A 24686-nucleotide genomic window follows, 5' to 3' on the forward strand; every position below is an offset into this window, starting at 1 on the left:
TCCTCCTCAGGTGCAGCAGAGGGCAGGAATGCACAGCTGTCCTGAGATGGTGCGATTGGCTCACAGAAGCAGGCCTGTTTTGGACTGCAGCTGTAAGTCTATCCGCTGCAGGAGAGCGTGATTTTTCCAGAGCTCATCTGGCGACTGGGGATGGGGCGCAGGGATCAGTGCTCAATGTGGCCTCGATCATGTGGCTTTCACAACAAGAGCCTAAGAGCTCTGCTTGGATGGCCCTCTGCCCCTTCTTCTGCCTTGCAGTACCGGAAACCGGGAAGGTAGTGAAGGGCTGGCTGGGCTCTCTGTGTCCCGCCATTGGTCCCCTCAGCTCGGCTCTCTGGTGAAACAGCCTGCAGCCCTGGCTGTTCCCCCTTCCTCCAGCTCCCTCCCCACGTAGTGTATATAGGACGCTTCACAGCAGGCACAACTAGCTGCTCATCAAAGCGCATACGTCCCCCTACCCCCGTGCCCCCTTTTCTCCCTAATTACCACGTGAGGGGCAGTGCATTTGGTTGAGGAAAATTAACTAGAATGCTCTAGGGAGATGCTTTGGCAAGTGGCGATAGGGGGTCGCTATCATGGAAACCGTTCTCCCCTCCTCCTTCTCCCCCTTAGTGGAAATGCAGCACCCAATCAGAGATGAGATTCCAGGTTAACCCTTCCAGTGCTGCCTGCTGTGGGTCACAGCCCAGCTCTTAAATGTCACTTAGAGAAGATAGGGTGCAGGGGTTTTGGTTTTTAAACAATCACTATCTAACCTTTTCCGTCAGCAGTCATAAGGACCGTGTTATATATGTCTGTATGAATCCCATTTTGCATATTGGGGGGGGGGACTAATCTGAGCATTTGGGGGGGGGGGAGTTGTTTTCTCAACGATCTGTGGCTGAAATGGATACTTTTGATATCTGGATCCAGCTCAGTAGTCTGGGTCCAGCTCTTTTAGCCGTAGTACTAAACAGATAGAGAATGTCCGAATAGTACTATTACATGAGTGATATCCCAGAGGTTTTCTTTAAAAGCAGCCATGGGGAGTGGGGTGGGATTTGGATTGTTGCTACAGCTATTTTAAAAAAAACATTAAAAAGTTCTCTACTCCCGTCTCCCATAGTTCCCCCCCCACCCCACTTCTGGGATCTGAATGAAACATACACAATATGGAACCATTTCTGTTGGGGGAAGCAATGTGAGGGAGAAGGGTTTGAACTGAGGCTCGTCCCCTCGTGTCTTGATCCAAATTGGGAGCCCACCTTCCCTTACCTGGAGATCAATTCACAGCTTTTACACAAAAGGTCTACAGTAGTGTGGCTCCATTAGTTTTAAAGGGAATTACCTTTAACTTAGGAGCTGCGGTGGCTCAAGTGGTTAAGACGCTGAACTGCAGGCTGTGGAAGGTCGTAGTTCAGCAGTTCGAGACCCGAGTGTGCCGCATGACAGAGTGAGCTCCCGTCTCTAGTTCCAGCTCCTGCCAACCTAGCAGTTCGAAAGCAAAGAAATTGCAAGTAGAGAAATAGGTACCACTGAAGTGGTACGGTAACAGCGTTCCGTGCGGCTTGGTGTTAAGTCATGCCGGCCACATGACCACGGAAATGCCTTCGGACAGCGCTGGCTCTTTGGCTTTGAAACGGAGATGAGCACCGCAACCCTAGAGTCGGATTCGACTGGCTTTCGAGCAAGGGAACCTTTACCTTTTACCTTTAATTTGGTGTGTCTGTGGGGTCATTGTCTTCATCTGGCAGGCTGTATTAGACCTCTGTGTGGCATAATGGAATTGCTGAGAGCATGTGTTCAAATGTGAACGAGAGCCTTAACAACACATTATGTTTTTCCTCAGTGTGGATTGAGAGATGTGTTCTGGAGTTTCATATTTCTTGGGCGCACTCAAATCCAGAATAGCATCAAATTCAGAATAAAGAATAGCAACTGAGCAAAAAACCCAGATTTGGTCTGCCTCTTTTGAGTCCAACAGATATGGAGAGATTGATTTGTCTTGCTATTTAGAGGGCAGAAGGAAATGCCTGGCTCCCTAAATGATAGGACATCGGCTAATGACCATCTCTTTTCTCCACTCTCCTTTCCTAGGGAAGACAGGACACGCTGAAGTAGTCAGGATTGTGTTTGACCCACAGAAAATCAGCTACGAGGACCTTCTCAAAATTTTCTGGGAGAGCCATGACCCCACTCACGGTAAGACCTAGCAGCAAAGGAACGGGAGAGCTTCTCTGCTTACGTTATGTTCACTTGAATGTCAGTCATCATTAGTGGTTACAGTAGGATATTAAAGGAGAGGAAATAGAATCTCATTATTGAGGCATAGCTGGCTTTGGGTTTCTGATCTGCCACATGTACCAGACATAGCGCAGAACCCTGACTCCTTAGTTTGCCTAACCGGGTTTCACCTTGCCAGTAGACACTCAAATCTCGGTTTGACTCGACGAATGATGGTCTCATTGCCCTTGCCCTGTAGCTGGAGAAGGCAGTGCCGTGAAACAAGCAGGATGTCTGCATTTACAAAACCACCAATAAGGCTATATTGGTGGGAGCTGGGTCTTTTAAATGTCCCATCAAAGTGCTTTTGTATTCTATAAGAGGAAACAGCAGTTCCCAGGAATCTACGTGTAGAATTAGATTATGTATCTAATTTCACTTGTGAAATGCCATGGCACATTGAAGATGCCATTCTGGCAATGCAGTCCTGTGCTGTATAAAACTGTTGAGTTCAGTGGGTTTAGTCACTCTGTGTATGATTTCACTGTGAGTCTTTAGTAGTGTCTGCTCTGACCACCACCAGCTTTCCAAGCACTTGGGGGGGAAAACCCTTCCTAGCCCTGCTTTTAGAGATCCTTTTAACTGGAGGCACCTGAAATTGAACTGGGATGTTGCATATGCAAAGCATATGCTCTGTCATGCTACCAGTATGTTGGAACTGTCAATGTCGTCTGGTTAGCACGCTCTGTCTCCTCCCGCACGGCATCCCCAGCAAATGCCAGCTAGACCTCACCGCACCTTGTAACAGCACGTTTTTTCCCAATGAAATTGCCTTCTGCAGAGGATATCTGGAGCTCTCGGGGAGAGTACTTCTGTTAATCCCTCTTTTACTGAACAGCATTTGGCATTTCTGGATGCCAGCCTCCAAAGCCTGTGGCTCCCTCTTTACATGGCTTCCACTGCCATTCTGAAGTGTGGGGGCCTAGAATGGTAAGAACATGGGGTTTCTCGTGTGGGAGGAGGGGCTCAGTTGCAAAGAGAGAAGAGAGTGGAGATTTTTTTTTTAATAACCAGAAGGTGGAAGGGGAGAAGAAGAGGGAAGTCTGTTTGAAACCCGCCTCACGTCAGTGCTGAGTGACAGTGGGGGAGGGTCGGAGGTCTGTGGAAGGCTGAGCTTTTATAATGAAGTGTAATTTTAATGAGGAGATTAGCATTCCATGTGTGTCACTGGCAGGGCACTCCTCTGGGCTTGTAATTGTGTGTTTGCGTTTAATGAGTAACGTGTGTCTGTGGAGATGACATATTGGTGTGTGTGGGGGGGAGTATTAAGCTTAGGCTGAGCCACTGAGAGATGTTGCAGGCTTGGGGGGTGGGGTTCTCCCCTCACAACTGTCTCATATCCTGAACAGAAGCTATACCTAGTGGAGGGGAATTACAGCAATACCCTTGCTCTGATTTAAGCATGAACCCAACGCACAAGAAGAACATGCCCATATGATGTTAGGCACACTCAGTGTCTCATTCAAACTGGGCCTCTCTGCATGTAATTGTGTTCCAGTTGTGTTCCACCTGCAGAATGCCAACCTGGGTTGTGTGGCTCTTTGGCATGATAATGCTACGCATGTAACAGCTGAGGGCCTGGTTTAATTTGCAATGCTGGATGCAATCGCTGTCCTTGCACATGTCACTTTGGACTTTCAGTTTCACAGATCCTGCTCCAAGACACTTAACATTTAAATGTAAAATGACATTGGGGTGTGTGTGTGTGTGTGGCTTTATCTGCCTCCTAACCACTAGGCTGCACTGCAGCAGTGAAGGTGCAGACTCTGACCTTGCAGATAAAGCCCCCCCCTGCCCCTGCCTCAGTCACAAAAGCCCAGGAATGGCTGATGATCTCTTAGTATGTGTCTTATCGAATCCTCACAGTGCAGGAAGACTGCTATATTGGAGAGCTCTGTGCAGTAACATCCTGGCAAGAAGGAAGCTCTCCTTGCATGCAGACTGCAAGCCGAGACCGCTCACAACACCAAAGTTTGGGGAGGTTTTGTCCTTTTGAAGGAGACAGTCACATAGGGACAGAGAATGCTTAACTCCTTGCTCCGTCACCGGCTTAGTGCCCATGTGCTCATTTAGCTTGTTGCGTCAAGGCTGTTCATCTAAAGCATTTGCATCCTTGTTTGAAGTCAGCTCACAATGTCTGGATGACTGGATTTATTTATTTATTTATTTTATTACATTTATACCCCACCCTCCCCGCGAACGGGCTCAGGGCGGCTCACATAGGGCACCAAGTGCGTTCAATATACAAAATGACATAATACAAAATACAAATTACAAGAAGTAAAAATCAGTTCTATGGATGCACATAAAGACTGCTAACATCTTGCGTAGCAGGGGGGAAGGTTGGGGTGATGGAAAGATGTCGGGGTGATGGATCATTGCAGCTGAATGTTTCTCCTACTCTCTGCCTTCCGTGCAAACAAATGTGTTTGCTGTACCAAAGTTAGGTGCGTGAGCATCATCATCAGTGATCCAGCACCCTCTAGCAGAGAAAGATCTTTCCCAGCATGTGCTGTCTCAGAGCCTTTAACGGGAGGTATAGGGGACTGAGCCTGGGACCTTCTGCATGCAAACATATTGTGTCAGATCTTGTCAGAAAGTCCTGTGCATGCAAAGGGGGCAATTTCCCCTTCCTGTGGCATCCCTCCCCTTCATGTTGCTCCTGGGGAGGTCCCCATCCTCCATGAACAGCTTTTCCTGGGGCATTTTTGGCTGCATAGGGGAGCGGAGCTATGCTTCTGAGGACATAATTTAGACCGGATCCAACCCATTGTGCTTTCTTGGGTACATTTATATAGCTCCCTTTCTCCAAGGAGCTCTGGAAGCTCTACATGGTTGTCCCTTCTTCCTTTTATCGTCATAACAACCCTGTGAGGTAGGTTAGGATGACAGTGTACGGCTGCAGTCACACGGAGCATTAGGCACGCTAGAGGGACGGAAGATAGGCGGATTTTCCGGGCGCGATCTCACCGCCACATCTGGGAAGCGTAGAGCTCCCGTGACAATCCCAAGGCTTCCCGCCGAAGATGCACGGTTAAAAACTAGTACCTCGGAGGTACTAGTTTCCGGTAACCGCGGGGCAAGGGCGGGCGTCTGATCGCGTTTCCGGTAGTAGTTCCGGTGCCCATCAATGTCCCCTCGTATAAAGGGGTTTTTCCCAACTGTCCATGGGATGCGCACAAACACCCAACGGGGCATGCGCACACTTTGGTGTCCGAAAAAACCCCACCCGTTTGCCGCGCCGCACCGCTTCTTTGCTGCAGCGCAGGATTGTGGTGTGCTCGGCACCTCCCCCCTACCACGGGACCTCCACGGTATGTCTGCTGGCACAACCGTGCGCTATTTTGCCCCGGGGCAAACAGCCACGCTTCCCCCCCCCCCGCATTTTCTGCTTGAGTGCCTGTGGCCATTGACTGGCTTGAGGTCACCCAGCAAATTCATGGCAGAATTGGGGAATTTAACCTGGCTCTTCCAGATCTTAGCCTTTCTTTTCCTGGCCTTACTACTAAGCTGCAGAGCCTCTACCTTGGGAATTATATCGTGTCTTTCCCATGTTCCCAGTAACTTTTGGCCTCTTTGTTGCTTTCTCCCACTTCAGTATCTTTTCTAGTCTCAGGCTTGGCTGCACTTTTTCCATTCCAAATGTAGGCCCTGTTATGAATTCACACTACACAGACAGCTGGGGTGTAAGTTGCATAGCTGAAATTTGTCATGCCCAGATGATTAACAGCCTGTCCCACAAGAGGTACAGCACTTTTTTGCAACTGGGAGGAGGAACAGGAGGGGGAAAGTGTTCATGGGTGCACAGATCCAGCCAGCGCTTGGGGTGGACTGTTCTAGTTCAGCTTTCTGATGGTCCTCCTTGCCAAACCATTGTTGTCAGCAATGTCCTCAACTGCACTGAATCCTGAATATTGGGATGGGAGCTTGGGGGTGGGTAAGATGCACCACAGGGCTGAGCAAACAGGGCACCTCTGAAGTCCTGTGGAGAGGGACCCAGGGAAGCATCAAAACTGTGTCCAAAAGGGAGCGGGTGGCTTTGAGTTATTGTTTATTTCAAAACATCCCTCTCCCACCTTTCCATGCAAAAGTTCTTGAGGCAGGTACTAAACACACACCCCCAAACTGTTTCTTTCTTTGTTTTGTTATCTGGCACCCCACTTCTCCTCTCCAGTGGACCCCAAAGTGTTTCATGACATCATCAGCAACCACCCTGTGAGATTCAGGTGGGTCGCCATGTTGGTCTGAAGCAACAGAACAAAGTTTGAGTCCAGTGGCACCTTTAATACTAACAAAGTTTAATTCTGGGTGTGGTGACTGGTTCAAGGTCACCCAGTGAGCTTCTAAAGCAGAGTGGCCATTTGAACAGACGTCTCCCAGATCCTAATCAGACTCTGTAAGCAGCACACCATGTGGATAGAATGAAATTTATGTATTCAGTGAATCTAATTTCCATACTTTTGCCAAAGGAACTTAAGCTGGCATACAGCAGACTGGGTTCAAATGCCCTCCTCTGCCATGAAGCTTGCTGAGTAACTGTGGAGATATAAAATTTCCGGAAATTTTGAAGTTCGGGAAAAACCCCGTTTTTTTCCCCGGGTTCTTGTGTGGAAAAAAACGGAAATTTTCGGAAAAATTGAAAAAAATGCTACATTAGCATTTCTTTTGTCTTTTCTACATTGAAAGTCATTCTTTTAGTTTAGGAACATAAAATATGACTATGGACATTTTTACTTGGCATGAAATTATCACAACTAGCATATTAAAAATATAGTGTATCCAAACAATTATTACAAACAGAATACCCACCTACATGCAAAAACAAAACTGAAACTTTTTTATTTTCTTCTGACAATCGCACCTCCTAAAGGAAGAAATGCATCTTATTCTTGCATTGGAGAGTTCAGTTTGTAACCTAGGACTTGCTTGTCAGTGCACAGAAATTAGATCAATCTGATACCATATATATATATTTTAGAAATGATTTGGAAAATATTTGAACACCTTGTCTTAAAATATTTTATTCATCATGTTAAAATAAAACGTTCCATAATCATTTTTTTTTCTTTTCTTGTTTCAATTTTTCCGATTTTTCGGAAAAAAACAAAAAAGCTTCAGGGAAAAAAATTGGAAAAAAACGTTTTTTTCCTGAATTTTCCCATTTTTTTTCCGGGCCTTCACATCTCTACCCTGGAGCAGTAACTACCTTACTGGGCTGTTATGCAGATGAAAAGGGGATAGGAAGAGCCATGTATATTTCCCTAAGCTTCTTGGAGGAAGGGCAGAATAAAAAACAGGAAGCACATGTTTTCCTTGAAAAAGGTCCTAGATGCAGTACTTGGTATCTCAGATAGCAGGTACTTGGAGAGATAAAAATGCGCTACAAAGAGCAAATCCCCCTTCTCCATTTTACCCTTAGTATAATCCTGCAAGGGAGAGTGACAAAGGTTCCTCATTGAGTTCTGCGGCAGAATAAAGATTTGAACTCAGGCCTCTCCAGAGTTACCTGGTGGTGACGCCATGTTCTCACAAGAACAGTGAAGTGGTTTTTAAAAAAGAGCAATGGTAGCAATTAAAAGGGGGGGAAAGCTCAATCAGTCACCGAAGGCACAGGAGGCATGACACTCAGCTCAAGCCTGCGTGTCATAAATTCCATGGAATTCAAGGGAGGGTTTCTCCAGTCATTGTCTTTACATGGCATCTGTAAGCCAATCAAGATGGTGCTGTATGGAGAAGTCCTGCCATAAGTGTGTCATCACTCACGTAACTTCTAAAAGTGCCTGGAGTAGTCTTAGGAGCAGAGTTTAAGGAGCAGACAAATCCATAGATTTCCCAATTGGTGCTTTGCACTTCAAGATAAAGATGGAATTCTTCTCTCGACATCTTGTTTCCCAGAGTGGCCAGTTGGATGCCCTGGAAGACCCACCATCAGGGCATGGAGTCCAAAACTGCCACCTCCTGTTGTTGTACTCCTGTAACTGCCTCTGCTCATGGAGGTCTTGTTTTGCTAACCACTGATGGACCTCCCGTACATGAATTTGTCCAGTCTCCTTTTCAAGTCCAGAGCCATCACTGCATTTTGCCTCAGACATGTGCAGTGGGAAGGAGGACTTCTGTGTTTAGATTACTGACTTAGATATCCATACCCTGCTTTACTCTCCAACAGGGACCCAAAATGGCTTACACAACATCATTATCTGCTCCTCCATTTCATGCTCACAGCAGTGACCCTGTGAGATAGATTAGGCTGAGAGTGTGTGACTGGCCCAAGGTCACCCAGTGAGCTTCCAGGGTAGAGTGTCCCAGATCTTAGTGTGACATTCAGTTTCCCGCAGTCACTAATGTTGTGATTCTTTCTGTATTTAGGCATGAGGCAGCACAACGATGTCGGCACACAGTACCGTTCAGCCATCTATACCTTTGGACCTGAGCAACTGGAATCTGCCCTGAGGTCCAAAGCAGTATATGAACAGGTATAGCAGGGAGGGAAGGATTTGGGGGCGGGGGGGAGTGAGAGCATGCAACTGGTTCTTCACTATCACCCTTCACGGTTCATTCTTCATGGCTGTACCCTCACGTCTCTGGCTGTTTTATACTGGGGAAGTGTAGCACTGAATACACTTCATAATCTAGTGTAGCCTTCAATTCTACAGAAGCAACAAAAATTGCAGAGGCTCCGGACTGCAGTTTCCGCAGTGATGTGGTGACAAAAAAAGGCTAATGAGATCTTGGACTGTATCGGCAGAGGCATAACATCCAAATCACAAGATGTCATAGTTCCACTGTACACTGCATTGGTCAGGCCGCACCTGGAGTATTGTGTGCAGTTCTGGAGGCCTCACTTCTCAAATGATGTGGACAGAATGGAGCGCGTGCAGAGGAGAGTGATGAGGTTGATTGGGGGCTTGGAGACCAAGCCCTATGAGGAAAGACTGAGGGACTTGGGGATGTTTGGTCTGGAGAAGAGGAGGTTGAGGGAAGACATGATTGCTCTCTTGAAGTATTTGAAGGGCTGTCACTTAGAGGAGGGCAGGGAGCTGTTCCCCGGGCTCTTAGTTGGTCCTCCTCATAGGCAGCAGAAGTTGAATTCATTATGCAAATAGTTAAAATACAGAAAGTTATGCCGCCTTCAATGCCATCATGCAAATTTGAATAACATATTCAGGAAATATTTCCGCATCTCTTTTGTACAAATTGAGTTTCTTCTGGTGTGAACTTTTATGGGTTTCTTTAAAAGTAGGAAAGTGTGCAAAATTCTGTCCAGGACAGATACCTTGAAGCTTGAATGGACAGATACCCTGATTCCTAAACTACACATTACAGTGTGGTTGTAAGTTGTTAGAGGCAGCAGACTTGATTTCAGATCCTCACTCATCTACAAAGATTTCTGGATGACTTTCAGCCTGTCAGTCTCACTCGTAAAGGCTAAGCAGGTGGAGTGTGCCTTATGGATGTTGTTATGAATAATTTGGTGGTAGGGCAGGATTAAAAAAATGAAATTATAAAGAGATGCCTGGCTCACTTCTCCCTGATATTTAATCTGGGGGGGGGGGAGAAAGATAGTGGGTGCTATTTTAAAATGTTGCGAGGTTCTAAGTCAAGTATCCTTCGATGATGCCGGCAGTTATTTCTAGCTGAGAGTTCCTTGTAGACACAAAGGTGAGGCTTCCTGGACTTTTCTAAAGTACCTTCTGCTCCAGTGTGCTGGATGAAAGCCAGAACTTTGTTAAGTCGCTCGCTTAACAAAGAAGTCAGAGAGTGATTCAGCAAGAATACAGCTTTATTCTTCAACTCGAACACAACTCGAACACGGATCAACATCTGATAGCCAGAACAGCCTTTACATTGCAGCTGTCCTGCTTTTAAACATTCCCGGCTAATGTAGCCACACTCCTGTACAAATACCAACCAATAAGGTTGTTCACATAAGGACCAATCACGGACATTCCCGCTCAGGGAGCTTGCTGTGAAGTGATTGGCTTGTTACTTCCTGGGCTAGCGATACAATTGGATGTATTTGGATCCTAGCCCAGGATGAAGCTTAACATTGCTTTTCAATGAGATGTTTCACATACATTCTGCATTCCATGGCAGCTTTGGAATACACTACAAACTGGCTTTTTGCTTTGGGAGAAGGGGCCAGTGAGTGTCAGGAAACACACTGGGAGGCACAACCTTGGTGATCACCGGTTTGTGGATACCTGTACGTCTGGAGAAATAGAAACTTCAAGGGGGCAGTCAAGAGAAAAGAAATGGTGCCAAGAAAAGGACTGAATTGTCTCCCTCTGCCCTGCTGCCTTGATGCAAAAAACCCCCAACCATGGGCGCTAGTTGCACTTGAAAACAACAGTTGGTGTTCTACACCATACAACCTGGAAAATCTACAACGATTAATGAACTCCGGCCATGAAAGCCTTCGACCACATAGTTGGTGTTCTGTTCATGAATCTCACGTCACATCTAGTTTTCCCTCAGACAAATGGGCATGCCTCTGAAAGCTGCACTTGTGGAGTTTTTTTATGTGTCATTTTAGAAATCTGCCTGATTAGTCAGGGGGACTTTTGTCACCCAGATCCCCCCCCCCCTTAATAGACAAATCTCACTGATGGATCATCAAAGCATCACTACGCTGGGTCACTTGCCTTTATGATATTATTGTTTTCATTTTGAATTGTGGGCTGCTTTTGAAATGCATGCTGAAAGGCACTCTGGAAATATAATTAATTTAATTAATTATGGAATTAATTAGGGAGGAAAAACCCCATCCCAAGGCACAGACGCATCCCTCATTCAAGATGCTAAATGTTGGTCTCGTTGCCTTCCTTGAAATACTAGCAGGCTTCTCTCAGTCACATACATGTGATTTAAGGAGGCTTCATCTTGTTCCTCTCTGATGAGCAGAACCTGTCCCCTAAGCTCCGTCCCTCACAACAAAGGCAGGCAAAGCGAAGATAGATAATTACTCCTTCAAGGCCATACATGTATTCTCAAATAGAAAATAGGGATATGTGTGTGTGTGTGTGGGGGTGGTTTCCTTGGCAACTTGCCATCAAAGCAATTGGCAACTAGGGAGCAAAGGTCACTGGCAGAGACAGGTGCAGCAACTCCCCACCTCCCCACCCCTTTCAAGATGATTCATTGCCATAAGCGGTTTGGCTCCCCCCTCAGCCGTCATCCTAGGGACAATTAAGGGCAACCCAGGTTAAAACTGGCACGTGCTGGGCAGACATCAGCATGTGGTTGAGGGGGAGGGAGCGTGGGGTGTTGGGGGGCTGGGCAAGCGGCATGAATGGCAGCTCCCGGTTGCAGAAAACAGCTCCATGTTTGCAGACTTTTCGAGAGGTGAGATCGAGTGCATGCTGCATGGTTCTTCCTAGATGGAATTGCCCCAAGATTTTCCTACCCTAAACCACGAGCATTCCGGTCCCCTGGGAGCTTAGTTTTGGTGGGAAGCAGTGCCCTGGATTAGGAGAGATGCATTCATTCCCAACCCCCCCCCCCAAAAAAAAAGATGAAAAGAAACACATTTCATTGCGGCACGTGTGAGAGAAAGAATCTGAAGTGGCAAGCCCCCGCCCACCTGCCCACCCCAGTTACATGATGTTTGTCAAAGCTGCATCATGGCTATCTCGTTGTAAGCTTTCCCAGTGGTTGCTGCAGCCATGGCTCTATTGAAACACAAAACGTGCATGGAGTGAGTTTTGGTGCCCCCTTCTGGCACGAAGGCCTGACAATGTTGCATGACAGAATGATTGTCTGACGTGATGTTATATTATACTATTATTATAGTAGAGAATCTGACTGGCTAGCTGGAGGTGCTTTTCCAGAGAACTCTGAATTATGGAAGTTTGATCTATAGGCATCTGAAAAATTCTCCCCCCCCCCCAAGTCTACATGGGCATGGTTTCCCAAGGATTACCCAATTGTGGAACCACACACCCATGGCAATTTCCCTTATGTTTGTGGTTTCTGCACCCCTGATCAGAATGTTTATTCGAAATTCCAGTTGTTGTTGTTATTAATTGTCACAGTCAGATATTTGACTTGTAGATGGTATTCTGCAGTTTGAGATCTATCCAAGTTCTTGGGATTGCAGATGTATCTCTGCAGGATTCTTGCTGTTCCAAGCAACACTATCTTCTGGAGCTGAGTTGGTGTGATTTGCTCAATTCCCAGAATGTCCAGGTTTTTCTTGAGACTTCTAGGCACTGCTCCAAGGACTCCAGTGATAACTGGCATGATGGTAACCTTCCTCTCCCAGAGGCTCTCTAACTCTATTTGTACATTTTAGTATTTTGTGAGCTTCTCCTGTTCTTTCTTTTTTATTCTGCTCTCTCCTGGGATTTCAGTGTCAATTATCCAAACCCTATTTCTCATTTTTTGTACAACTGTGATCAGTGTTCCCTCTAAGCTGAGTTAGTGTGAGCTAGCTCACAGTTTTTTAGCCTCTGGCTCACACATTTTTGTCTTAGCTCAGGAAGGAGGGCTCCAGAACAAACTAATTTATGCAGCAGCCAAATCTCCTGCTCACAACTTTAATGCTGGTAGCTCACCAAGTAGAATTTTTGCTCACAGGGCTCCATAGCTTAGAGGGAACATTGATTGTGATACCAGGGGTGTCATGCTCCAAGTGTTTATCTGTTTGTAATCGGAAGTCCCAAAGAATCTGTGTTTCCTCATTCTCCATGATTTTGTCTGGTTTGTGCTCCCATGGATTTCTGGCTGATGATAATCCATACTTCCTGCAAAGATTCCAGTGCAACATAGCTGCAACTCTGTTGTGACTTTCTTTATTGCCACTCTGAGGAATTTTACTGCAGGCACTGACCATATGGTTGACTGTTTCATCCTTTGTCTTGCAAAGTCAGCATTTGCTGTTATCACTGGTCTTCTGAATTTTGGCTTTCATACTATTCATTTCAAGTGCCTGCTCTTGTGCAGCTAGAATGAGCCCTTCCATTTCCTTCTTCAAATGTCACTTCTAGGGTGTAGTGAGTGATGCATTGTCATTATTTTGTGAGTTTTGAGATCTATCTATATATCTCTCAACAAGTATCCACTGCATGCGGATACTTATTTCCACAGATGGGGGCACACTCCCCCCCCAAAACAGGTTTTTCTACAGACTCGGGGGGCTCTGTGGGTCTGCAGAAAAATCCAAAAAGTAAAAAAAAACCTTGGGGAGGGTTGAATCCCCCCCCAATACCTTTTGAAATGGCCACTGGAGGGATCTGCTCCAGGGCCTCCCACATCGACAGTGAGATATAGAATACCTGATAGCTGGAGAGGGAGAGAGGGAGGAGGAAGCAAAAAGCAAAACTGTATCTGGGATTGGGAAGGATTCTTCCTGCAGTATGAATGGCTAAATAGCAGGAGGTTTGTAGCCAGGCCTGGGACTAGGATAGTCCACTCCAGGTTGGGAAATTCCTGGATATTTGAGGGGTGGAGCCTGGAGATGGTGGGGATTGAGGCAGGGAGAGACTTCAGACAGATATAATGCCATAGACTCCACCCTCTGAAGCAGTCATTTCCTCCAGGTGAACTAATGTTGCCAACCTCCAGGTGAGGGCTGGAGATCTCCTGGTGTTACAACTAATCTCCAGATGACAGAGATCAGTTCCCCTAGAGAAAATAGCTGCTTTGAAGGGTGGAGTCTATGGTATTATACCCTGCTGAGGTCACTTCCAAGCTCAAACCTCATCCCTCCCAAGGTTCCACCCCCAAATCTTCAGGAATTTCCCAACATGGAGCTGGCAACCCTAAGAGGAACTGATCCCTGTATTTGGGCAATCTGTTGTGATTCCTGGAGAGCAGGTGCTGTCACTGCTGCTGTGTAGGGGAGGAAGTAGGTGGGAGGCCGGGAAAGTGATAGGGACAGAAAGAGTCATGGGGTGGGGGCAGAAAGAAAGTGACAGGCATGGAGGGGAGAGAGAGAGAGAGAGAGAGAGTAAGAAAAGGGGCGGCAGGAAAGAGAGAGTGTGAGAGAAGTAGGGGGAAAGAAGCAGAGGTGAGGGGAATGGGATAGCTGCTCCCACAAGTTTCTTGTGGGTTCCCACTTACTGCTTCTAATTCTGCTTGTTTCCAGTCTTGCCAGCTGTGTATCATAGAACTGGGACTATTAATTGCCTTTACTGTGTTGCCTCAATTTAATTTTGTTTGTAGTATCTTTTTAACTCTTTGGTAATACTCATTGGTTGTATTTTTCTTAACAAGAGTATGTTTGATGTCATCAGCGTGCAAAATTCCAGTTGTTGTTGTTGTTGTTATTATTACTGTTACTATTATTGTTGTTGTTATTTGGTCATTTATAGTCTGCCTTTGTCTCTGATGGATTACATAGTGTAAATAAAGAAGTCAGCAGGATGGGACAGCCAGCGAGCAATACAATAAGGTTTGGATTACAGAAATCTTAAAATGAACAGAAATTTCAGAGCTGAACAAAGCATGAGTTAAAAACATGATATGTTAAGTGGTGTAGAAACTACCTAGACTGAAGCATACAGTGATAGGTAGTAGGACAGTGTTGTAGGCCACAGTCCCTCCCTATCCCTTTACCAAGGCAACTTTCTTACCATTCCAGTACAGTACAGTCCTATTTACCTGTGCAAAAAGCCCTCTTGAATAATTCCATTTTACATATTTTGTGGAAAGCCAGGAGAGTGGGAGCCTTCTTAACCTCATCAGGGAGGCCATTCCTTAAGGTGGGGGACACAGCAGACAATGCATTAGTCTGGACGGTTATCAGTTTTGCCCAGGGCTTTTTTTGTAGAAAAAGCCCAGCAGGAACTCATTAGCATAATAGGCCACACCCAACAGCAGAAACTCATTAGCATATTAGGCCACACCCACACCTTCCCTGGGCTTGCCGGGGGGCCCCTTGGCTGCAGGGAGCCTGGGCTAGCCGGCCCTTGGACAGGCACGGGGAGGCATTTAAATGCCTCACTGATCCTTCCAGGGCCCCCCTGGCCGGCCGGCCTCAGAGTCACTGGGGGGGGTCACTCTCCAGGCCTTCCCTCTTTAGCCACGCACGTGGAGGTTTTGGCTGTAGTGGGCGTGGCCAACTCTGAAGCCAGCCAGAACTCCGTTCCTGTGCGTTCCTGCCCAAAAATAGCCCTGCGCCATTTTCAGAGTGGGACCTGCAGAAGGCCCTGCTGCAATGAGCAAAGTTGGCATGGCAGAGCATTGGGAGAGAAGCATTCCACAGATAGGAGGGACCAAGGCCACAAAGGGTTTTATATGCTATTGTTAATACCTTGAATTGAGTCCAGTAATTGATGAGCAGCCAATGGCGTGAGTGCAGAATGGGAGTGATATGCACGTTCCACCTAGCCCCCAATAATAACCTAGCTGCAGCATTTTGAACTGATTGTCGTCTCAGAATTGACTTTCAGGGGAGATCTGTGTAGAGTTCCTTAAAATAGTCTCGTCTCGATGTTACTGTGGAATAGATCTAGGTCACCAGATCAACTGAGTCAAGGTAGGGGGCCATTTTGGGGGTTAGACTGAGTTGGAAGAAAGCATTTTTTGCAGCCACATTAACTTGCTTCTCCAGCAGTAATGCTGGATCCAGTGTAACTCCAAAGCTCTTAACTGAGTCAGTGTTGGCTGAACCCCATCGGAAGAAGGAAGCACAGAGTCCTTTAAGACGTCCAGTTTCCCAACCAGCATCACTTCTGTCTTCTCTGGGTTCAGTTTCAGTTTTATTGGCTTTCAGCCATTAGACCACAGCAGTCAGGCAGCAGCTCAGGACATCTATTACATCACTTGGGGATTTTGATTCAGAGGTGTAAAGCTGGGTGCCATCTGTATATTGTTGACATCAAATTTCAAAGCTACAAATGAGTTCTCCTAAAGCAGAGGTGTCGAACTCATTTGTTACAAGGGCCCTGACATAAATGGGACTTTGTTGGGCCAGGCAAAGTGTGTCATAAAATGTAATGCTAGGTAGCGAAGATATTAACCATATAAATGATACCGACAAACACAGTTAAAGGGGTTTTTTTGAACTTAAATACAAACATGCTTAAAAGAATAACACTCTTGCAATATTTTATTTAACAGTCTTTGATAACAGACACCTCCCAAACCTCCCCCTCACACACACCCTTAAAAGATGCCTACCTAAAATGGAAAGGTGGGGGGATAGCGGGATTTGGCAATGCAATTTTTAAAATAAAAGAAAAAGCACAAGGATCACAGCAGAAACTAAAAATAAAAACTAAAACTATAAAAGGCTCTGAGCCTAGGAAAACATGAAATGGCTGGGCATGCAAGCTTCCCCCCCCCCCAGGTCTACTCAGAGTGGCAATGGCTCTCCGCTGTAACTTCCTTCTCTGGCTCTGGGTTCCCAGGTTAGAGTACTCACTCAGGCACCTGTTCTCAGGTCCATTCAGCAGAGGCAAGCTGGCTCAAAACATCAGCCCTTTATTTGCAGTCAGACAACTTCAACTGGCATACAAACACTGGAAACTGAAACTCCACTCCATTGAAATACATTGCAGCTCAAAAAAAAAGTTACAAAGAAAAGCAGAATGGATTTTCCATTAAGGTTTCTGGGCCCAGACAGACTACTCTGGGACTGGAATTACAGCCCCCAGAGTGGAATTCCATTTCCAAAATGCAGCTGCTGCTCCCAGGGACCGTCATTCCACTTTGGGGTCTGTCATTCCAGTCCCAGAATAGTCTATCTGGGCCCAGAAACTTTAAAGGAAAATCCATTCTGCATGTACTTTGCAACTTGTTTTGTGCTTTAACCCAGAGGAGCTTCTTGCCAGAGGAGAAACAGGCAAAGATGAGGCCCAGCCATTTGGGAAGTTCAGCAGCCCCAATCTCCCTCAGAAGGGTGAGGACAGGCAGGGGAGGGGGAGGGAGTGGAAAAGAGAGCCACAGGCCTGATTGAAGCCCTGGATGGGCCAGTTCTGGCCTGCGGGCCTTAGGTTTGACACCCTTGTCCTAAATGGTTTACATAGAGGTTGAATAACATGGAGGATAAGATTACACTCTGAGGAGCTCCACAAGATAACTCCCAAACTGATGATAGCAGGTGTCCAACAGCAACCCTTTAAGGAATTATTTAAACCACTCCAAGGCACATCCCATGATATCTACTTCTGTCTCAAAACATCTCAGTAGGATGGTATGGTCTACTGTGTCAGAGGCTGCAGACAGATCCAGGAGGAGCAACAGAGAAGCTTGACCGGCTTTGTCCCATAGCCTAGCCTGAAACCAGAGCCCATGAGCTATCCAGGAAGACCTGGAGTTGGATTGCTACTACTCTGTCAGTCACTTTTCCTAGAAAGATGAGATAAGAGACTGGGCGATAATTAGCAACATAATTTTGACCTAGAGCTTGAGTTTATAAGCCGTACAATGCGGAGGAGGGCTGTACATTTAATCACAGAATCTAAGCAAATAATGCCATGAACTGAGTGAGGTAGCAGGGGAAAGCATTTTGCAGGGGAGGGATTTCCCAGTACACCTTGGTAACATGAGGAGCAGTCTTCATTATAGTCATCCATTGGCTTCACAATGTCCCACTTGCTTACATTTTGCACAGTTTTCACATGCCCATGCTGTATCACGGTCCTGTTGGCATGGCACAGTCTCTGGTTTCTCATTGTCACAGGGGGAACTACGAGGTTGAGGACTCCTGTTCTAAGCATTACACAGGAAGAGGATACAGTTTCAGTAAAGCTTCCCTGTGTTTAACATTTGGGTGAAGGGCACAACTCAGATGCAGTTCCCAGCCCTTTCCATCCCCTGTAGACTTTGATAGCCCCATTGTGTGATTAGTAACAGGAAGATGTTTGCAGCCATACAGTCCCCAGGGCTGCCAAGTTGCATGGGTGTTAGTACCTTAGTGGGGCATGCAAGTACTCCTGCACACTTACAATGCATAATGGCAAAAAGGACTTGGGGATATGTCCTGCTTGTAACATTTAATGCTCCGTTTCTTCAGGGATTGATTGGGTGTATCAGTATAGTGGAGGGAAAAGATGAGAATAAACAGCTGGGAAAGGTACGAGACTGTGCATGTGCTAGTACTAGAATTGATTTTTAAAAGTCTGCATGTGAAATCTAGGAAGGCAGAGAACAGAGTGACTGAAACGATGGAAAATAGCAGATCAGAACCAGGGAAATGGGCCCTATCAAACCACCCTGGACTGGGACCCTCAGGTGCGTTGTGAGGAGCCCCGCCCTCTGGATGGCAAGCCTCAGTAAAGCTGCCATTTCTCCTGTGCTGCTAACTGCATGTGTTTGGAGAACATGTGTGCCACACCTGCTTCTCTTTGCATGCATGCTGCATTCAACAGCAAGACAGCAAGGTGAGGTTACTTGGTGGCAGGGAGGATCTCTTCTTACCATGAGCTGGCTCAAGAGGTTGTCTCCTCTTCTTGTCAGGTTACTTTGATGTCTCTTTTGATGTCATGTGCTCGCAATGCACTGGGCTGCCTGGTAGGTTAAAGGGTCTGGAAGCAGATTACCATCAATGACCTATCCTAGAGATATCATATATCCCAGGCATCCTCAACGAGGAATTAAATCTCCTGAGCAAGCTCTATCCTGAGTGACTCTATAGGAATTTCCTTTCTAGTCTGTTGACCTGCTTCTGTTGTGCTTCCTTGCTGTGTTTTCCACTGCATAGAGCTGCAGCTTCATCAAACGTTCTGAGTGTTGAAGGTCTGCATTCAGTTGGCATGGCAATAAGGGGGCCTGTTTCTCTAGCATCCATCTGAAATAGATCTTCTTGTTGTCTTTGAGGGGTTATCTCCGCTGCAGCATAACTGAGATCAGAATCCATCTCTGTCCTGGGAACTCAGATGACATGTCCCACAGCTCCTCACCGGCAGGCCTGCTTCCAGTGGCCTATTAGACATGCAAAGATATTCTCTCCGGGGAGAAAACATTCAATCTCCTTCATCCCAGAGGGTGGGGGGGACAGCATGCTGCCCCTAGGAGCAATCTGTTATTTATATATTCTGTTCTTTAATATTAGGCACTTGCTCTGTGCTCCCTGGAGAAGGCCCCAAGAGCTTAGCGCATCCCTGGCCAGTCTGCAAAAGAAGAAATATCTTGGCATTTATGAATAATCCCAAGGAGAGTTTAGCATCCTTGCAGGCCAGAACCACTTGGGATTCAGTCTTGATAGCTCAACAGTGGCCCCAGTCACACGAAAGGTTTTGGGCCGGGCGAGGGACGGATCGGGGGCACAGCAAACGGGCGCGATCTCACCGCAACTTCTGGGAAGCGGCGCGCACCCGTCCCCGATCCGGCCCTTCCAGCTGAAAATCCGCTGTTAAAAAAACCACCTCCCGAGCAGGACTTACCAGAGACGCCGCAGCAAGCACGGCCATCGGATCGCCCAAGCGTCCGTCTTCTGGAGCAATTGAGGCTCCCAGCCAAACTGCGCATGCACACGCATGCGCAGCTGGCGGCCTCCCGCTCCCCTCCGTGGCTTTCTCCCCGACATCTAATCTTGCCGGGGAGCAACTGAGCGGCGGCTCACGGAATCTGTGTGATCCCACCGCCGCGTGTTTATTTTGGTGCGGCTTTCAAAAGCCGCACTTTGCCCGCGCTCCCCCCCCCCTGTGTGGCAGGGACCAGTGTTCGCTTCTTCCAGATACATTTGGAGCATCAGATAGGAATAAGGGCGTGATTTGTTTTCAAGCCATGAGTTCAAATTGACACCCAACATTGACTTTCTGTAAAATTTGGCGCTTCCGGCTTTAACTGAAAACTGGGTATTTGCAGAATATTTGTATGGTGGTACACATATTAAGAAAGCCACTATCAGTGATGCCAGATCTTCTCCCTCCCATCAGCAGCTCCTTGTTCTACACTGCGTCATATAGCATTGGTCTGTCAGTGTCAGAACTGCCTACTCTGACTGGCAGCAGCCCTGCAGGGTCACACGTCGAGATCCTTTACATCACTTCCTACCTGATGATTGTAACTGGAGATCCCGGGCATTGCAACTCTGGGTATCTGAATCCATGACACAGTAATTGATAAGTATGGAACTCAACGCCGTCTCCTAGGTAAAACAGTGAATCAGCTTTATTGAAGTAACAGGAACAGAGAACACACACAACATGCAGTGGAGCAAAAGCTCCCTTTCAACCTATCCCAGGTTGATGTAGCCACGCCCTAGAATAGTTAAGGACCAATGGCATTATAACGTTAACAACCAATCAGATTCGTTCCCTCCTGAACATTACTCTGCATTCTGATTGGGTACTTATATACAGCAGCCAATAGAATTGTGACAGCTTACAATCCTTACTGTGGTCTCAGGCTTAGCATGGCTTTTAATACCGTTAAAGACATAATAGTAATATCGAGACTCAGAGGTCATTTGGGGGGGGGGGGAACGCGGGGGAACGCAGTTCCCCCGGGTGAGGTGCAGGGGGGCAGGGCACATGAGGAAGCCCCACCCCCTGCTTCCGGCCGCCCCGCTTCCAGCCCTCATTCAGCCAGGAGGAGGCAGGAGAAGAGGGAGGGTAAGTTGCTTCCTCCCCGCCTCTCCCCACCCCTGCCTGCCTGGGGCCAGGGAGGGCCTTGGCGGGGCTTCCTCGCACTCCCGCTGGCCTTGCAGGTCCACCGCCGGGCCCCTGATGTCAGGGGGTGTGGCATATGCTAATGAGTTATGCTAATGAGTTCCCCTAGCTCTTTTTCTACGAAATGACCCCTGTCGAGACTAGACTACTGTAGTGCATTTTACACTCTGGTCTCCCCTCAAAATCAACTTTGAAACATGGCTCAGTGAATTAACAGGAACTAGATGGAGCGTGCATATTACTCCCATCCTACAGATGCTCCTTGTGCATTACCGGGCTCAGTTTAAGGTATTGGCTATCACGTACAAAGGAAAAAATATGCCCCACAAGCCAAAAAATTCTGGCTGCGGGTCTGCCCTTTCTACTCTGGTGATGCTGATTGTGTTGCAGCAGGCAGCATGGTTGGGTGGGGCATATCACCCTTGCTCTGGGGTGCAGAGGGGTTGCAGCTTATTGCAGTGGATTTTCAGTTGTCCCCACCCATGCTTTTCCTGCTGGTGGGGAGAGTTTGAAAAACCCCTTTTGGATGTGTGGCCCAGTATACAGAAGCCCAGTTCACAAGTTTACAGTGGATACACGTACAATCCAGTGTACACTTGATTTTTCTTCATATGTGCATTAAGTAATTCTCATGTGACATTCAGTGCTTGTACTGCTGAACATTGAAACTGCACATTTATCCTGGTCCCGGTTTCATTTGTGAAGTGAATGAACATTGTTAATTATAAATAGATGCAGGTATGTATGGGCATTCACTGTAACGTGAACAGGCCTCTGTGTACACTTAGTTGTTTTTTATATGTGCATAGAGTATTTCTCATGTTACATTCAATGCATGTATAGCTGAACACATGATAAAGGTAAAGGTAAAGGTTTCCCTTGCTCAAAAGCCAGTTGAATCCAATTCTAGGGGGTGGTGCTCATCTCCGTTTCCAAGCCAAAGAGCCAGCACTGTCCAAAGACATCTCCGTGGTCATGTGGCCGGCATGACTAAATGTCGTGGTGCACGGAATGCTGTTACCTTCCCACCGAAGTGGTACCTATTTAACTACTTGCAATTTCTTGCTTTCGAACTGCTAGGTTGGCAGGAGCCAGGACCAGAGATGGGAGCTCACTCCGTCACGCGGCAACTCGGGTCTCAAACTGCTGAACTACTGGCCTTCCAGTCTAAAGTTCAGCATCTTAACCTCTGAGCCACCGCAGCCCCTGAACACATGATACAAACCCCATATTTATCCAAGAACTGTTCCCTGATTTCAGTTGTAAAGTGAATGCACATTTGCTGTTTTTTACAAACAGAACTACATCTGTACATACAGTGCATCCACTGTACATGTGAACAGGGCTTCTTAGTACAGTGTCCACTTGCTTTTTGTTTATATACACTTTGAGTAATTCATATGTGGCCTCCATTAGATCTGCGAGCTCGTGCCCTGCCCAATTATTTAGAATTCTTCAGTCTATGACAACTCTTCCACGGGGCAGATCAAACAGTAGGGAATTGGCTATTGGCCGTGAGGCATTTGCGAGGTATTTTGCAGACAAGATCATGATGCTCCACCATGACCTCCCGACCACTATTCAGAAAGTAAGGGAGTTAGAAGCCCCTTGTCCATCTTCGGGTCCAATATTGGACCACTTCAGCCAACTCTCCCAGGAGGAAGTTGACAAGATCTTGGCAGCTGTGAAGCCTCCTACCTGCCTCCTTGACCCATGCCCTTCCTGGCTAGTGAAAGCTTGTGGGGAGAGTACTCGGGTTCCTCTGGGAGAAATCATCAACTTGTCTATAGGGACTTTCCCAGGGGCTCTGAAGGAGGCGGTAGCTCGTCTGCCCCTGAAAAAACCAACACTGGACCCTGCGGTCCTGGCCAACTACCGCCCAGTGTTGGGCTTACTGTTCCTGGGTTAAGGTGGTTGAGAGAGTGGTGGTCAAATAACTCCAAGTTTTCCTGGATGATGCTCCCTGCCATGATTCTTTCCAGTCTGGCTTCCGCCCTGGCCACGGGACGGAGATAGTTTTGGTTGCCCTTACAGATGACCTCCATAGACATCTGGACCGGGGCGGGTTGGCACTGCTGTCATTACTAGATCTGACAGCCATGTTCAACATGGTTGATTATGATCTATTGACCCACCGCCTTGCCAAAGTAGGAGTTCAGGGGACTGCCTTGCAATGGTTTTCCTCCTTTCTCCATGGTTGGGGGCATTGGGTGGCGCTGGGTGAGAGGGTCTCCCACGATACCAACTGGAATGTGGAGTGCCGCAGGGGATGATCCTCTCGCCAATGTTATTTAACATCTACATGTGCCCCCTTGCCCAGTTAGTCCAGAGGTATAAGCCCAGGTTGCCATCAAAATGCAGATGACACCCAGCTCTGTCTGTTCCTGGATGGCCATCCATCCTCTGTCCCTGGAAATCTAGCTGAGGCTCTGGGGGCTGTGGCTGGATGCTTGCAGCAGGGTCGGTTGAAGCATAATCCACAGAAGACAGAGGTCCTGTACCTAAGTTGGAGGGGAGGGGACATGGGTATTAGACTCCCCACACTGGAAACTCTCACACTCTCTCCTCAGCACCAGCTGAGCTGAGCCAGCCCGCCGCCCCCACCTCCCGTCCCACTGCCGCCACCGCAGCAGCAACATGTCGGGCTGGTCAGTGAGGGCCGAGACCCGCAGCTGTGCCAAGGGTGATATCAAGCTCCCCTCTCACCCTTCCTGGTTTCTTCTTGCCCCTGGTTGGGCTCCTCCTCTAGCAACGAGGTCCCCTCAGCAATGTGTTGGAGCAACTCTCTCCTAGTAGTTTATCTCATCCCCCCCCCCTCCTTATATTCTTGGTGCTGGGTGGGGGCAACAGTGGGAGAGCTTCCAGTGGCCTGGCCCCGCTGGTGGACCTCCTGATGGCACCTGGCCGGAAGGAAGTCAAGCGGGTTCCCTTCCTTGCTTTCCAGCAGGACGCTGCGTGCCAGGACCGCCCCCAAATCCAGCACATGATTTGCTGCTGCCTTTCCGAGGGTAAGAGAGGAGCTTTTTGTGCTCTTATCTACATTCACTGCTTTTAAAGACAGCATACTGCCTTTTTCTTTCACAAGGACAGAAGCAGATACTGGATCCTAGAACCGCTGACATTGTCCCTTTGTAGTGTTAACTGCCCCATGCTTAAAAACTAGTATTACTAGTATTACATTTGGAATCTTTATTCAGTCCATTCACACAGTTGTGTACTAAATAAGGAATGGGGATCAAGGAACCAATTTCAGCTTCATTGTTGAATCTTCCAGTAATAACAAACAGCCCATGACTGGGATCACTGGATGTAAATTAGTTGCCCTTAGTGCAAGACATTTGCAAACCACTCCCTTGCTAGTTCTGCTTCCAGCTAGCTTTCACCTTTAGAAATAGGCTCTCAGAATAATCTAACAAGGGGGGGAGATCTCCACTCCAACCAAAATTTAGCAACCCCTCAGAATAGAACAATTCACACTTTACCAATAGGGGCTGAATACTGTCACAGTGGCTCCTGGGGGGTGCTCTTTAAGATCAACACTTTAAATGAACAGGCCAAAGCATTTTTTACACCTAAGATGTTACCTTTTAATTGTTTTTAAAATCTGCTTTTAGTATGAGGACTATTACCATGATCTGCTAGATTGCTGGATGTTCTATTCTTTGGTGTTTTAATGGCTAGTTTTTATTATTTTATCTTATTCTTTTATGTTCGTTACCTGAAGAGATGGCATATAAATGTTTAAAATAACTCTTAAATTTAGGATTGGAAATGGAAAGCAAGAAGAGGACAAATCTTCTCTTTCCTCATCTTCCTCCCCTTTTTTGAGTCAGAAGTTCTAAGATATTTAGGACACATGTTCAGCAG

General features: G+C 47.1%; 1 protein-coding gene across 1 annotated transcript in view; it reads left to right on the top strand.

Moving 5' to 3' along the window:
* The window catches only part of LOC107121831 (mitochondrial peptide methionine sulfoxide reductase-like), a 49710-nt gene that overhangs the window by 16684 nt on the left and 8340 nt on the right, over window positions 1-24686 (top strand). The window contains exons 3-4 of the mRNA XM_015424832.1: window positions 2077-2181; window positions 8629-8735. Of these exons, the coding sequence (XP_015280318.1) occupies window positions 2077-2181; window positions 8629-8735 (212 nt within the window). The remainder of the gene's footprint in view (window positions 1-2076; window positions 2182-8628; window positions 8736-24686) is intronic.

This window comes from Gekko japonicus, unplaced genomic scaffold (assembly GCF_001447785.1).
Source record: "Gekko japonicus isolate JY-2015 unplaced genomic scaffold, Gekko_japonicus_V1.1 scaffold1099, whole genome shotgun sequence".
Taxonomy (NCBI): Eukaryota; Metazoa; Chordata; class Lepidosauria; order Squamata; family Gekkonidae; genus Gekko; species Gekko japonicus.